The sequence below is a fragment of the Rhinopithecus roxellana genome, chromosome 1, assembly GCF_007565055.1.
Source record: "Rhinopithecus roxellana isolate Shanxi Qingling chromosome 1, ASM756505v1, whole genome shotgun sequence".
Lineage (NCBI taxonomy): Eukaryota > Metazoa > Chordata > Mammalia > Primates > Cercopithecidae > Rhinopithecus > Rhinopithecus roxellana.
The window spans coordinates 57695786-57712071 of NC_044549.1; the positions used below are offsets into that span (position 1 = coordinate 57695786).

A 16286-nucleotide genomic window follows, 5' to 3' on the forward strand; every position below is an offset into this window, starting at 1 on the left:
GATGGTTTCGATTTCCTGACCTTGTGATCCGCCCACCTCAGCCTCCCAAAGTGCTGGGATTACAGGCATGAGCCACTGTGCCTGGCCGCCTTACGGTCTTTTGAGGCTGGAACCCCCTACATATTTTCTAACCTCCTTATAAATGTATTCTCTTATTTCTTTATCCCCTTGTAACTCAATGTTTAATGGGTAGGGTTTTTTTTTTTTTTTAGATGGAGTCTCCCTCTTTTGCCCAGGCCGGAGTGCAGTGGCACAATCTTGGCTCACTGCAAACTCTGCCTCCCGGGTTCAAGTGATTCTCCTGCCTCAGCCTCCTGAGTAGCTGGGATTACAGGTGCACACCACCACGCCCAGCTAATTTTTGTATTTTTAGTAGAGACAAGGTTTTGCCATTTTGGCCAGGCTGGTCCTGAACTCCTGACCTCAAGTGACCTACCCACTTCAGCCTCTCAAAGTGTTGGGATTACAGGTGTGAGCCACTACACCTGGCCTTAATTTTTGTATTTTTTGGTAGAGATGGGGTTTTACCATGTTGGCCAAGCTGGTCTCAAACTCCTGACCTCAGGTGATTTGCCTGCCTTGTCCTCCCAAAGTGCTGTGATTACAGGCATGAGCCACTGCACTCAGCCTCTGGGTAGGGATTTTGACTCCCACTTTCAGATGTGGAAGCCAAGGCTCAGACAGGGTAAACTGATCTGCAAAGGTCATTGGCAAACTGATAATAAAGTGGGGATTGTCTGGGTCTCAAGAAGAAAGACTTGTGATGCTATCAGAGGCTGTCCTGAGGCTGCTTGATCCAGGCTCCAGGAGACCTGTCTGTACCACCTGGTCCCAAGCTTAGGTACCTGGCCTGGGAGTCAGATCAGCGGTGGCACAGAGTCCTGACAGGCACTGGGAAAGCCCCAGGGCCAGGTGTCCCTGAGGGGTTCCTTTTCTGCTTTCTCTGCTACGGTAAGCATGCAGACCTGTGATTTTCTAGCCAGTTTCGCTGTGCTTTCTAGGTTCTGTCCTTGCCCTGAGGTGTCTCAGATGCAGACCCTGGCTCTACTGCAGAAACTGACGCTTTCTCAGGACATAGTGTCTCAGGCATGGGGATGGCTCACAGGTACACAAATGTGGCCTGGGAACTAACTGCTCCCTGGAGCATGGGCACTTAAGACAGATCAGATTTCCTGTACAAAAGGCAGTGGCTTCACTGGAGGAGCCACAGTAGAGGCTGAAATACAGCTTGGGTGAGGGCAGAGAAAACATAGCTCACTTCCTCAATCTCTTTTGCCAACTAGCGGCTCATGAACACTTCTAAGGCAACATAGAAACTGTTGCTGGTAGGAACTAAGTGAGCTGGGAGTACCAAATCCGGGAGGGCCTGGCATGTAGAGGTGGTCAGGTGACCAGCAGATCCCAGGAAATGGGTGGGGGACTGGAATGGCTTAGAAAAGTGGTCCCTTGATCAAATAAGAGGGAGGTTTTCCTGCTGGACCTGAGTCCCACAAGTATGCAGAGGGAATGAGTTATTTAAGCTGGAGGATCTGAGCCAAGAGCAGACCTTCAGAGGAGTTCAGGGAAGTTTACGCCCCTCCCTTCATCTTGGAGAGACAGAGAGAAATGTTTGAACAATAAACCTATTAAGAGCACACAAAATTCATTGTTTCATTGGAAACAGCAATGGTACCCGACCCATTTTTGTTTCACCAAGACCCGTTGTTTTTGCGCTAAACATGTGTCCCACCTGTGCTGCTCTGCATCCATAGTTGTAAACAACTCTGCGAATTGGCCCCATTGTGTCCATATCTGTGCCTGTGGTTGGTGATATGGCAGTCTGTGCAAGATATTGACTGCCTGCTGAATTGTGAGTAGGATTAGATTTGAGTGTAGCACCCTCAGGGTTCTGGGGCCCCCTCCTGTGTACTTCTCTTGCTTCTAAGGGTCTCTGCTGTTGGCCTTTTCCACCGTCACTTGCTCTTGGCAGCTGTATCTCAGTTACTGGCTGCCTCTGGGTTTAGTTGCCGTGGTAGCCTCCAGTGGTGCAGCTGGACAGGCTTGAATGCAGGCAGGATAAATGCAGGATAAGGGTAGAAGATGCGGGGTTCAGGCTCCTGGTGTTCCCTCCTGTTACAGCGCCCTTTTCTTTAGCCAGCTCAGCTAGGCATTCATGAAGGCCCTGGGGGCTCTACTTGTTACTGAAGGGTTGGCCAGAAGTAAGAGAGATGGACCCCTGCTCTGGGGACCAAGTACTGGGGGAGAGTGCCAGGTTGAAACTGGAGGCTGGCTGTCCATCCTTGCTCTGAGACTAGTCTATGGAGACCCATGAGGAGCAGCTACAGGTGGCTATATAGCAGACACACCTGTGTATGGTAGCTGCACCTGACAACAATAACTTAAGCATACTCTGAGAAGGACCCTGTATGGCAGATGCACCTGAATGTGTTGGGCGTTCCAAGCGAGGACAAGCCGGAGATTCATTACTTACCCATGAGGAATATCTGAGCCCCCATTCTGTCCTGTGGATGTACAGGGGATTGAGCCCCTTTGTTTTGGGTTAAATCAAAGTTGTTAGCAGGAGGGTGTTAAGTGAAAATGCTATATATACTCCATACTTTCTGCAGGTGGAGCAGTTCTCCTATCTAGCCCACCACCACTGGACTGCTCTGTAGGTAAATTCCCCTCAATCAGCCCTAAGTCTTGTTTGCTGGCTCTGGATCTCTTTTGGCCTCTTGAACCTGGTGCCATCCCTGCTGAAGTTAATAGGGGTCTGGTGGCCAGGAGCGGTGGTTCACGCCTATAATCCCAGCATTTTGGGAGGCTGAGGCGGGCAGATCGCCTGAGGTCAGGAGTTCGAGACCAGCCTGGCCAACATGGTGAAACCCCATCTGTACTAAAAATACAATATTAGCCAGGTGTGGTGGCGTGCACCTGTAGTCCTAGCTACTCGGGAGGCTGAGGCAGGAGAATCACTTGAACCCGGGAAGCGAAGGTTGCAGTGAGCAGAGATAGTGCCACTGCACTCCAGCCTGAGCGACAGAGCGAGACTCCATCTCAAAAAAGAAAACAAACAAACAAAAATATGGGTCTTTCTTGGCCGGGCGTGGTGGCTCATGCCGGTAATCCCAGCACTTTGGTGAAGCTGAGGTGGGTGGATCACTTGAGGTCAGGAGTTCAAGACCAGCCTGGCTAATATGGTGAAACCCGGTCTGTACTAAAAATACAAAAATAAGCCGGGCGTGGTGGTGCGCACCTACAATCCCAGCTACTTGGGAGATTGAGACACGAGAATCACTTGAACCCGGGAGATGGAGGTTGCAGTGAGCCGAGATCGCATCACTGCACTCTAGCCTGGGAAACAGAGTAAGACTGTGTCTCAAAAAAAAAGCAAACAAGCAAACAAAAAAGCCAAACAAAAAAAATGGCCAGGCGCAGTGGCTCACGCCTGTAATCCCAGCACTTTGGTAGGCTAAGGCGGGCAGATCCGGAGGTCAGGAGTTCGAGACATGGTAAAACCCCGTCTCTACTGAAAATACAAAAATTAACTGAGCATGGTGGCGGGCGCCTATAATCCCAGCTACTCGGGAGGCTGAGGCAGGATAATTGCTTGAACCCGGGAGGTGGAGGTTGCAGTGAGCTGAGATTGTGCCATTGCACTCCATCCTGGGCGACAAGAGGAAGACTCCATCTCAAAAATAAATAAATAAATAAATAAATAAATAAATAAAGGCCAGGCGCAGTGGCTCACGCCTGTAATCCCAGCACTTTGGGAGACTGAGGTGGGTGGATCATGATGTCAAGAGATTGAGACCATCCTGGCCAACATGGAGAAACCCCATCTCTACTAAAAATACAAAAAAATTTGCTGGGTGTGGTGGTACATGCCTGTAGTCCCAGCTACTCGGGAGGCTGAGACAGGAGAATCGCTTGAACCCGGGAGGCAGAGGTTGCAGTGAGCAGAGACTGTGCCATTGCACTTCAGCCTGGGCGACAGAGCAAGACTCCTCTCAAAAAAAAAAAAAGGGGGGGGGGTCTGGCACAACAGTGGCCCTCATTCCTCCAGGATGCCTTTGAATGCTCTGCTGGATGGGTGTTTGCTGATCCATGGGGCATCTGAGAACAAGTCAGGCTGACTGGCCTGCTTCAGGCAGAGGCCAGTAGGGATTCCTTGGAACCATTTGGAAAACCCACCCATACTCAACTGTTGTCAGCCCTGGAGTGGCCTTTCTCTCCAGGCCACTCCTGGAGAGAGTTTTGTTTTGTTTTTTTTGAAATGGAGTCTCACTCTGTCACTCAGGCTGGTGTGCAGTGGCAAGATCTTGGCTCACCGCAGCCTCTGCCTCCCAGGTTCCAGCAATTCTCCTGCTTTAGCCTCCTGAGTAACTGGGATTACAGGCGCCTGCCATCACGACCAGTTAATTTTTGTATTTTTAGTAGAGATGAGGTTTCAGCATGTTGGCCAGGCTGGTCTTGAACTCCCGACCTCACGTTCTGCCCACTTCAGCCTCCCAAAGTGCTGGGATTACAAGCGTAAGCCACCGCGCCTGGCCTCTCTCCTCTATTTTGTAATCGAGGTCTAAGTCTAAACTGTACAGGTGCCAGTCTGCCTTTAAAACATATAAAACCAGCCAGGCCTGGTGGCTCACGCCTATAATCCCAGGACTTTGGGAGGCTGAGGCAGGTGGATCACGAAGTCAGGAGTTCAAGACCAGCCTGGCCAACATGGTGAAACCCCATCTCTACTAAAAATACAAAAATTAGCCGGGCACGGTGGCATGAACCCGTAATCCCAGCTACTCGGGAGGCTGAGGCACGAGACTTGCTTGAACTCGGGAGGCACAGGTTGCAGTGAGCCGAGATTATGCCATTGCACTCCAGCCTGGGTGACAGAGCGAGACTCCGTCTCAAAAAAAATAAAAAATAAAAATAAAAATAATATATATATCACCTGACAATATGGGCAAACTAGGGAACGGAGTTGTGAATTTGCCTTTCCAAAGGGTTGGCTATTGAATTGCTTGAAGAGGGGCAGATCCCCAGGTGTGGTGGTACCATGGAAGTCACACCTAGGTTTTCTGGATATTGCTGTCAAGGCTGATCCCTGGAAGACTTGGGTCAGTCTACCCAAGAGCAGAGAAGAGGTGAGGGAAACTACCCCTCCAGCTCCATTTTGCCTGTCCTTAGTGAGGTCTTCATATTCTGAAAGCAGAAGCATAGCTTTAAAGCAAGGGGTCCCAGCTGAGACTATGAGGTCAGGAGAGCAGTTTGACTCTGCTTGCTGTGTCAAGATTTACCATATAGTCAGTAGACCTTCTCCAAGAGTATGCAATAAGGACTGAGCAGGAAAAAAGTTGGAGACTGCTTCTCCCCTCACAAAGCTGATGATCCAAGATTCTTCTCAAGGGTCAAGAAATTTGTCCAGGGACACACTGCTGTTTATAATCACAGGCCTGCTTAGCCTAGAGCCTGGGCTGGCCTCTTCATCAGCAGGGATGAGGTGCTCCTTGCTCCCAGCTGCTCAGCTCCCAGTAGCATTGAGCTCCTGGGTGTGTGCCAAGCATGTATGGGAGGTGCTAGGGAGGATTTTAATTAATACTGGGTAATTACCTGGTGGTGTTTAAGCATCCCAAATGCCCTTCAGGTTCCCAAACCTACAGCTACTCTCTTCCTGGCTGGGCCTGGAAAGGAGAGGGGGGACTCTGCCCTATGCCCCGTGGGCCTTTGGTTAGCACGTAGGCTGTGGCCTGGACATCCCAGGAAGGTCTCCACCTTTTTCAAAACCCTGCCAGTTTGGTAGGAGGAGGAGGGCAATTTGGGAAATAGTCTGGCCTCTACGGTTCACCTATACCATCTTCCCAGGGGCAAAGGATAACAATGTCTGTGGTCTGCTCAACTTCATCAAGCAGTGTTGGCCTAGGGCCCAGTGTAGAATGTGTAGAATGTAAAGGTCTTCAGGACCAGGCGAGAGGCACTAATCGGTCCCCTTCATGGGTAGACCATTCATTACCTAATTCCCCGGATTCCCGCCGTGAGCCGGCATCAGGAACCCGCCACTGTCTCGACCCCCCGACAGCCTGAGGGGGCGTGTCACCTAGTGGCGCAAGCGCACTGACGGCCGATGCTACGCGGGGACGCGCACGCCCGCGGCCGCGTGCGTCACAACCAGGACGCCTGCCCCGCCGGTCCAGCTCGCCTGTCCGTCGGTCCCCGCGGCGGCGGCGGCTGCCCAGTGACAGCGGCGGCGGTGCCAGGCCGGCCGTGATAGCGTAGGGTTGCGCGGCCTGGAATCGCAGAGCCGGCCAAAGAGCGGCGCGACGTGAGGAAGGCCGAGCCGGGGCCGCGCGGGAAGAGACCTCGCGGGCGCGGAGGGAAAGGCCGGCGTGAGTGAGCGCGGAGACAGTGGCCGCCGGCGGCCCAACCCGTCTATCCCCTCGGCCGCCGCCGGCATGAGCCACATCCAGATCCCGCCTGGGCTCACGGAGCTGCTGCAGGGCTACACGGTGGAGGTGCTGCGACAGCAGCCGCCTGACCTCGTCGAATTCGCTGTGGACTACTTTACCCGCCTGCGCGAGGCCCGCGCCCCAGCCTCAGTCCTGCCCGCCGCCACCCCACGTCAGAGCCCGGGCCACCCCACGCCAGAACCCGGCCCGGACCGTGTCGCCGACGCCAAAGGGGACAGCGAGTCGGAGGAGGACGAGGACTTGGAAGGTAGGCTGTGGGCGGGGCCCTGGGGAGTGGTGCAGGAGGTCTCAATGGGTGGCAGGGAGCCGGGTGTCGCGCCGGGGCCAAGCCGACCGCGGGCTGGGATTGGGAACTCTGTAGCCGCGTTTCTAGCGTTTCCCTGAGACGCCGTGAGCCCGCGTGCGCCACTTCCAAATTGAGCTCTGCGGTCCTGCGAGCCCTAGAGCGCACCGAGTGATTTGTCAGATTCAGCCTTGAAGGAAACTTGCGCGCTGTCGGCCCTGCCAGAGAGAGGATCCCTCACCTTTGCTTGAGATCCTTCACCAGATTTGGCTCCGAAGACAAGAGCGTTCACATCCAGCGACTCGTGTTTAATTGATAGGACAGTAAGTTTGTTTGGAAATAATAATTTTTTTTGAAAAGTTACTGTGAAAACTTTTAAGCATAGACAGAAGAGGAAAGGTGAGATGAATCCCTATATACCATCACCTACATTTAACAGTTGTATTTGTCACAAAGTTTCATCCATACCCTTTTTTCTTCGCCGAAGTGTATTAAAGCAAATCTCTCAGGTCATTTCATCTCTGCTTGCTTGAGTTTATATTTCTTCAAACATGGTCCCTCGGAATATTCCTATTTTTAAAAATTTGGCCAAAACGATTGAATCAAATTTGGTGAGAGTAAGTAAGTATCTTGCCGGCTGTGGCAGTGGGCCCCTATAGTCCCAGCTACTCTGGAGGCTGAGAAAGAAATATCGCGTGAGTCCAAGAGTTCGAGACCAGCCTGGGCAAAATAGACACCCTATGTCATATTTAAAAAGGAAAAACCCGGCAGGGCGTGGTGGGTCACGCCTGTAATCCCAGCACTTTCGGAGGCCGAAGCGGGTGGATCACCTGAGGTCAGGAGTTCGAGACCAGCCTGGCCAACATGGCGAAACCCCGTTCTCTACTAAAAATACAAAAATTAGCCGGGCGTTGTGGTGGGCGCCTGTAGTCCCACCTACTTGGGAAGCTGAGGTGGGGAGAATCGCTTGAACCTGTGAGGCGGAGGTTGCAGTGAGCCAAGATCATGCCACTGTACTCCATCCTGGGCGGCAGAGCCAACTCCGTCTCAAAAAAAAGAAAAAGGAAAAACCCAATAGTTATCTTCTTGTTTAGTGGGTGGGTTGTAGCTTTAAAGGAAAGGATCCCAGCAGAGACTGAGATCAGGAGAGCAGCTTCACTGGCTCTGCTTGCTGTGTCGAGATTTATCATTTAGTAAATAGTAAACCTTCTCCAAGAGTATGCAATAAGGACAGAGCAGAAAACAAGTTAGAGACTGTCCTTCCCTCACAGATTTGGTGATCCAAGATCATCACACCTTTTTTTTTTTTTTTTTAAAGTCAGGATCTTGCTCTGTCACCCAGGCTGGGGTGTAGTGGCACAATCAGGGCTCACTGCAACCCCGACCTCCCAAGCTCAAGGTATCCTCCCACCTGGGCCTCTCAGGTAGCTGGGATTACCTGGTGTGCCACCATGCCTGACTAATTTTAAGTGTTTTATAGAGACGGGGTCTCCCTGTGTTGCCCAGGCTGGTCTTGAACTCTTGGCCTCAAGTAATCCTCCTGCCTTGGCCTCCCAAAGTGCTGGGATTACAGGCATGAGCTACTGCTCCTGGCCAAAATAACACTTTCTACATCTGATCTAAGCAAGAATGTTAAGAAGCAATTACAATTTCCTTGGTTGCTTCAACATATGCTTTGTCAATTTAACAGTAGAATTAGCCTACTTTTGAACAACTAAAATTGAACAAAACCATTTGAGAGGCCAAGTTAGAATCTTAGTGTTATTAGATCAGACACACACACAACTAGTCTGAGTTGTATCTGGTCTGGCCCAGTATTCAAGTCACTGCTGGCAAGGAGTTAATTAATAGTCATTGCTGTGGGAGGTTACAAGCTTCAGTGCACTGGACAATCTCCCTAAGTGTATTCATGCTAAAAGAGTAACAAGGGCTCTTCTGGGTTTCCCTTGATTTATTGCACATTACATCATGGGTTTCTGGGAAATTAGAAATTATTTTCTAAACTCTGCCACAGGTTTGCTTTGTGGTCTTGGACAAGTTGTCAAACATGTTTGATCTCAGATTTTCTTATCTTTAAAATGAAGACAGTGACAACAATCTACCAGGGACAAATGTGTTTTTAAAAGCTTTATTTCAGGTTTGTTTCACTGTTATCTCTGTAAATCACAAAGCAGTAATGTGCTTTGAGACAATTTTTATTTATACAACACTTTAGGATTTTAGAAATTAGCCTCAGATAAGTAAAAGTTTACAAGTTTTTGTATTATATCTTCATTCTTTGTCATCTTTGATATCTTTTTCAAAATTGAGTTGACCTAAAATCTTTCTACTCTTTTATTGGTATTTAAGTATTTTTGGTGTCTCAAGTGGCTGCGCTACATAATTATAAAAATTACTACAAGGTGGATTTCTATTTACAAATAATAGACGAAAAACACATTGCATACAATGAGATACTTCATACCTGTTAGGATGGCTGATATTAAAAACAGAAAATAGCCAAGATGTGGAGAAGTTGGAACCCTTGTGCATTTCTCATGGGAGTGTAAAATGGTCTAGCTGCTGTGGAAAACAATTTGGTGGTTCCTCAAAAAGTAGTTAAAGATAAAATTATTATAGGTAGAGCAATTTCACTCCTAGTATATAACCAAAATACCTTTTTTTTTTTTTTTTTTGAGACAGAGTCTTGTTCTGTCGCCCAGGCTGGAGTGCAGTGGCGGGATCTCGGTTCACTGCAACCTCTGCCTCCTGGTTCAAGCAGTTCTCCCACCTCAGCCTTCCGAGTAGCTCGGATTACAGGCATGCGCCACCACACTTGGGTAATTTTTTGTATTTTTAGTAGTATTTTTAGTAGAGATGGTGTTTCACCATATTGGCCAGGCTGGTCTCAAAAACTCCTGACCTTGTGATCTGCCCGCCTTGGCCTCCCAAAGTGCTGGGATTACAGGTGTGAGCCACCATGTCCGGCCTACACAAAATAATTTTTTTTTTTTTTGAGACGGAGTCTCGCTCTGTCACCCAGGCTGGAGTGCAGTGGTGCGATCTCCACTCACTGCAAGCTCCGCCTCCCAGATTCACGCCATTCTCCTGCCTCAGCCTCCTGAGTAGCTGGGACTACAGGCTCCTGCCACCGCGCCCGGCTAATTGTATTTTCAGTAGAGCGGGGTTTCACTGTGTTAGACCACAGGGTGGTCTTGATCTCCCGACCTCGTGATCCGCCCGTCTCGGCTTCCCAATGTGCTGGGATTACAGGCATGAGCCACTGCGCCCGGCCACAAAATAATTTTAAGCAGGGAGTTAGATAATTATACTCCAGTGCTCATTGCAGCATTATTTACAGTAGTCAAAAGGTGAAAACATGGCACACGCCAGTAATCCCAGCACTTTGTGGGGCTGAGGCAGGCGGATCACCTAAGGTCAGGAGTTTGAGACCTGCCTGTCCTACCTGGTAAAACCCCATCTCTACTAAATACAAAAAAAAAAAAAAAAAAATTAGCTGGGTGTAGTGGCGGGTGCCTGTAATCCCAGCTACTCGGGAGGCTGAGGCAGGAGAATCGTTTGAACCCAGGAGGTGGAGGTTTCAGTGAGCCAAGATCACACCATTGCACTCCAGCCTGGGCAACAAGAGTGAAACTCTGTCTTAAAAAAAAAAAAGGTGAAAACAAACTAGGTATCCATGAATAAATGAATGGATAAACAAAATATGGTATATACATACATAAGATGGAGTGTTGCTTTGTCTTCCAGGCTGGAGTGCAGTGGTGTGATCCTGCTCACTACAACCTCCACCTCCTGGGTTCAAGCAGTTCCCTTGCCTCAGCCTCCGGAGTAGCTGGGATTACAGGCGTGTGCCACCATGCCCAGCTAGTTTTTGTATTTTTAGTAGAGACGGGGTTTCACCATGTTAGCCAGGCTGGTCCCAAACTCCCGACCTCAGGTGATCTGTCTGTCCCGCCTCAGCTTTCCAAAGTGCTGGGATTACAAGTGTGAGCCACCGTACCTGACCATCCTTAAGAAAGAATGAAATTCTTATTCATGCTACAGCATTGAAAATATTATCCTAAATGAAATGACCCAGACAAATATTGTGTGATTCCACTTACAGAAGGTTAACTATAATAGCTAAATTCACAGGGATGGAAAGTAGAAGAGAGCTAACCAGGGACTTGGGGGAAGGTGTAATAGGGTGTTATTGTTCAATAGGTGCAGAGTTTCAGTTTGGGATGATGAGAAAGTTCTGAAGTTGGATAATGGTGATGGTTGCACAATGTATGTATTTAATGACACTGAATTGTACACTTAAAATGGTGAAATGGCACATTTTATGTTATGTATATCTTACCACAATTTAAAAAAGAAGAAAAAATGAATTGTATATCCAATGGCATTAGAATAAGTCTACACTACTTAAATTAGAAATAGGATATGTTTCAACACCAGAGCCAATAAAAAAAGGAAAGAACAAGAAGTATCATACGTAATGTTATAACTGTATATAGCAAGGAAGCTTTGCTTAGTGAGGTCCTTGTGACTAACCACCAATTCAGTTTATAAAATTGTATCCTATTGGAAAGAGTCAAAAAACTTACTAGCTGTTATTTTAATAACAGCTTTGGTATCAAACAGGACATAACTTCAAAGTATAAAGTGTTATAATGAGTATTTAATGTTGAGAAATACTTGAAGAGTATAAACTTATTAATAAGTTACTCTAGCTGCATATAAACAAATCGACATTCAGAATTGTTTCATTTCTGTAATTACCATAAAGCATTTATACTTGCGGGTCTCTCAGCATTTTTTTTTTTTTTTTTGGTAACAGCTTTATGGAGATATACTTCACATACAAATCAACTATTTAGAGTGTATAATTGGTTTTTCATATCTGTACACAGCCATCATCATAATTTTTTTTTTTTTTTTGAGACGGAATTTTCCTCTTGTTGTCCAGGCTGGAATACAATGATGCGATCTCAGCTCACTGCAACCTCTGCCTCCCGGGTCGAAGCCATTCTCCTGCCTCACCCTCCCGAGTAACCAGGATTACAGGCACGTGCCACCACGCCCGGCTAATTTTTGTATTTTTAGTAGAGATGGGGTTTCACCATGTTGGCCAGGCTGGTCTTAAACTCCTGACCTCAGGTGATCAGTCTGCCTCGGCCTCCCAAAGTGTTGGGATTATAGGCATGAGCCACTGCACTTGGCCAACCATAACCATTTTTTTTTTTTTGAGATGGAATCTTGCTTTGTTACCCAGGCTGGAGTGCAGTGGCGTGATCTCCGCTCACTGCAAGCTCTGCCTTCCGGGTTCACACCATCCTCCTGCCTCAGCCTCCCGAGTAGCTGGGACTACAGGCGCCCGCCACCAGGCCCGGCTAATTTTTTGTATTTTTTTTTAGTAGAGACGGGGTTTCACCATGTTAGGCAGGATGGTCTTGATCTCCTGACCTTGTAATCCACCTGCCTCAGCCTCCCAAAGTGCTGGGATTACAGACGTGAGCCATCGCATCCGGCCCCATAACAATTTTTAGAACATTTTTTGTCACTCCAAAAAAAGTCCCATACACTGTTTTTTGTTTTTTGTTTTCTTCTCTTTTTTTTTTTAAGATGGAGTCTCTCTCCGTTGCCCAGGCTGGAGTGCAGTGGTGAGATCTCAGCTCACTACAACCTCTGCCTCCTGGGTTCAAGCAATTCTTGTGCCTCAGTCTCCTGAGTAGCTGGGATTACAGGTATGTGCCACTGTGCCTGGCTAAATTTTGTATTTTTAGTAGACGGGGTTTCACCATGTTGGCCAGGCTGGTCTCGAACTCCCAACCTCAGGTGATCTGTCCTCTATGGCCTCCCAAAGTGCTGGGATTACAGGTGTGAGCCTCTTCCCGGCACCCATACACTTTAGTCATCACCTCACCAACACCCTGATTCTCCTCATCCCTAGGCAACCTCTAATCTACTTTTGTCTCTACCATTTGCCTATCCTGGATATTTCATATAAATGGAATCATATAATACGTGTTTTTGTTGTTGTTGTTTGAGCAGAGTCTTGCTCTGTTGCCCAGGCTGGAGTGCAGTGGCATGATCTCGGCTCACTGTAAGCTCCACCTCCTGGGTTCATGCCATTCTCCTGCCTCAGCCTCCTGAGTAGTTGGGACTACAGGCACCCTCCACCATGCCCAGCTAATTTTTTGTATTTTTAGTAGAGATGGGGTTTCACTGTGTTAGCCAGGATGGTCTTGATCTCCTGATCTTGTGAGATCTCCAGACCTCGCCCACCTTGGCCTCCCAAAGTGCTGGGATTACAGGCATGAGCCACCATGCCTGGCCAATATGTGGTCTTTTGCCACTGGCACTTAGCATAATGTTCTCAAGGTTCATCCATTTTTTAAGCATGTATCAGTACTTCTGTGTTTTTTTTTCCCCCCTTTTTCCACTTGTTCTAAATAAACTTCATTTCTTTCTATTGCTAAATACTATTCGGTTGTCTGGAAATACCATTCATTTCTGGATATACCATTTATCCATTCATATGTTGATGGACATATAGATTGTTCCCACTCTTTGACTATTGTGAATAATGCTGCTACGAATATTTGTGTGTACACGTTCTGTGTGGACCTCTATTCATTTCTCATAGGAGTAGAATTGCTGGGCCATATGGTAGCTCTATTTAACCTTTTGAGGAATTGCCAGCCGGTTCTCCAAAGTGGCTGAACCATTTTACATTCCAACCAGCAGTGTTTTGAGGGTTCTAATTCCTCTACATCCTTGTCTGAACGTATCTGTCTTCTAAAATTATTATAGCCAAACTAGTGGGTGTGGAGTGGTACCTCATTGTGGTTTTGATTTGCATTTCTCTAATGACTAATGATGTTGAGTGGGCATCTTTCCATGTATTTGTCATTTGCATTTCTTCTTTTTATTTTTTAAGTTAGGGTGTCACTCTGTTGCCCAGGTCAGAGTATATTAGCACCATCATAGGTCACTACAGCCTTGAACTCCTGGGCTCACGCCACCATACCTGGGCCCCTGGGCTCATGCGCCACCTTACCTGGCTAATTTTTTTTTTTTCATAGCTGGCTAATTTTTATTTTTATTACTATTATTTTTGAGATAGGGTCTCTGTCACCCTGGCTGGAGTATAGTGGTACAATCACAGCTCACTGCAGCCTCACCCTTGCAGGCTCAAGCAATCCTCTCACCTTAGCCTCCCAAGTAGCTGGGACTATAGGCATAAACCTGTAATAGCCTGGCTAATTTTTGTATATTTTGTAGAGATGGGGTTTCACCATGTTGCCCAGGCTGGTCTTGAACTCCTGACCTCAGGTGATCCGCCTGCCTCATCTCTGAAAGTGCTAGGATTACAGATGTGAGCCACTGTGCCTGGCCTCTGGCTAACTAAACATACACACACACACACACACACACACACACACACACACACACACACACACCACATATTTTTTGGTAGGGATTGGGTCTCACTATGTTGCCAGGGCTGGTCATAAACTCCTGGCCTCAAGTGATCCTTCTGCCTTGGCCTCCCAAAGTGCTGGGATTATAGACATGAGCCACTGTGTCCAGTCTTTTTGCTCTTTTGATGTCCTTTGAAGCACAAATGTTTTTAATTCTGATGAAATCCGATGTGTTGTTTTTCTTTTCTTGTTTGTGCTTGAGGTGTCGTATTTAAGAAACCATTGCCAAATCCAAGGTCATGAAAATTTACCCCTGTATTTTCTTCTAGAAGTTTATAGTTTTATCTTTTACACTTAAGTCTTTGGTACATTTTGAGTTTTTTATATATATATATATTTAAAAACTTTATTCTTTTTTTTTTTTTTTTTGAGACGGAGTCTCGCTCTGTTGCCCGGACTGGAGTGCAGTGGCCAGATCTCAGCTCACTTCAAGCTCCGCTTCCCAGGTTTACGCTATTCTCCTGCCTCAGCCTCCCCAGTAGCTGGGACTACAGGCGCCCGCCACCTCGCCCAGCTAGTTTTTTGTATTTTTTTAGTAGAGACGGGGTTTCACCGTGTTAGCCAGGATGGTCTCGATCTCCTGACCTCGTGATCCGCCCGTCTCGGCCTCCCAAAGTGCTGGGATTACTGGCTTGAGCCACCGTGCCCGGCCCTTTTTTTTTTTTTTTTTTTTGAGATGGAGTCTCACACTGTTGCTCAGGCTGGAGTGCGCAATGGCACAATCTCGTCTCACTGCAGCCTCTGCCTCCTGGGTTCAGGTGATTCTCCTGCCTCAGTGTCCCGAGTAGCTGGGATTATAGGCACCTGCCACCACACCCGGCTAATTTTTTGTATTTTTGGTAGAGACGGGGTTTCACTATGTTGGTCAGTCAGGCTGGTCTTGAACCCCTGACCTCGTGATCCACCCACCTTGGCCTCCCAGAGTGCTGGGATTACAAGCGTGAGCCACTGTGCCTGGCCGAGTACTTTATTCTTTTGCATGTAAATATCCAGTTGTTCCAGCACTGTTTGTTGAAAAGACTGTTCTTTTCTCACTTAATTGTCTTGGTACTCTTGTTGAAAATTGATTGTTATGCATGGACTCAGTAACATGGGGAAAAAAAAAGGAAATGGATTGACTGTAAATGTGTCTGTTTCTAGACTCAGTTCTATTGATGTATATGTCTGACCACATGCTAATATCACATTGTCTTGATTACTGTAGATAACTCTGTAGTAGGTTTGGAATCAGGAAGTATGAATTTTCCAAGTTCATTCTTTATTAGAATTGTTTTGGCTATTTTGGGTCCCTGGAATTTTTTTTTTTTTTTTTTTTTTTGAGACTGAGTCTTGCTCTGTCACTCAGGCTGCAGTGCAGTGATACGATTGGCTCACTGCAGTCTCCGCCTCCAGGGTTCAGTAATTCTCCTGCCTCAGCCTCTAGGCATATGAACTACCACACTCAAATGCCGACCTCGTGATCTGCCCGCCTCGGCCTCCCAAAGTGCTGAGATTAGAGGCATGAGCCACCACAACCGGCCACACTTGGCCATTTTTTTTTAGTAGAGATGGGGTTTCGCCATGTTGGCGGGGTTGGTCTCGAATAGGGGATATATTTTGCTCATTAAGGATCTTTTTTTTTTTTTTTTTTTGAGACGGAGTCTCGCTCTGTCGCCCAGGCTAGAGTGCAGTAGCCGGATCTCGGCTCACTGCAAGCTCTGCCTTCAGGGTTCACGCCATTCTCCTGCCTCAGCCTCCCGAGTAGCTGGGACTACAGGTGCCCGCCACCTCGCCTGGCTAGTTTTTTGTATTTTTTAGTAGAGACGGGGTTTCACCATGTTAGCCAGGATGGTCTCCATCTCCTGACCTCGTGATCCGCCCGTCTTGGCCTCCCAAAGTGCTGGGATTACAGGCTTGAGCCACTACGCCCGGCCAAGGATCTTTTTATAGTGGTTCTTGGTGCACTGACTATAAATTAGCCCTGATCCTCAAGGAGCAGCTTTAAAAAAAAAAAAATTCGTTTTGTAATAATTTTAGATGATGTACTTTTAGGAATCATTATAGGTGTTGGGACAGCTGTTTTGTGTCTCTTAAAGCGTGCGTCTTGCTAGG

At 47.7% G+C, this 16286-nt stretch overlaps 1 protein-coding gene across 1 annotated transcript in view; it reads left to right on the forward strand.

The window, feature by feature from the left end:
• The first annotated feature begins 6110 nt into the window (after window positions 1-6110).
• Window positions 6111-16286, forward strand: part of PRKAR2A (protein kinase cAMP-dependent type II regulatory subunit alpha) — a 99354-nt gene continuing 89178 nt past the window's right edge. The window contains exon 1 of the mRNA XM_010370207.1: window positions 6111-6690. Within this exon, the coding sequence (XP_010368509.1) occupies window positions 6429-6690 (262 nt within the window). The 5' untranslated portion in view covers window positions 6111-6428. The remainder of the gene's footprint in view (window positions 6691-16286) is intronic.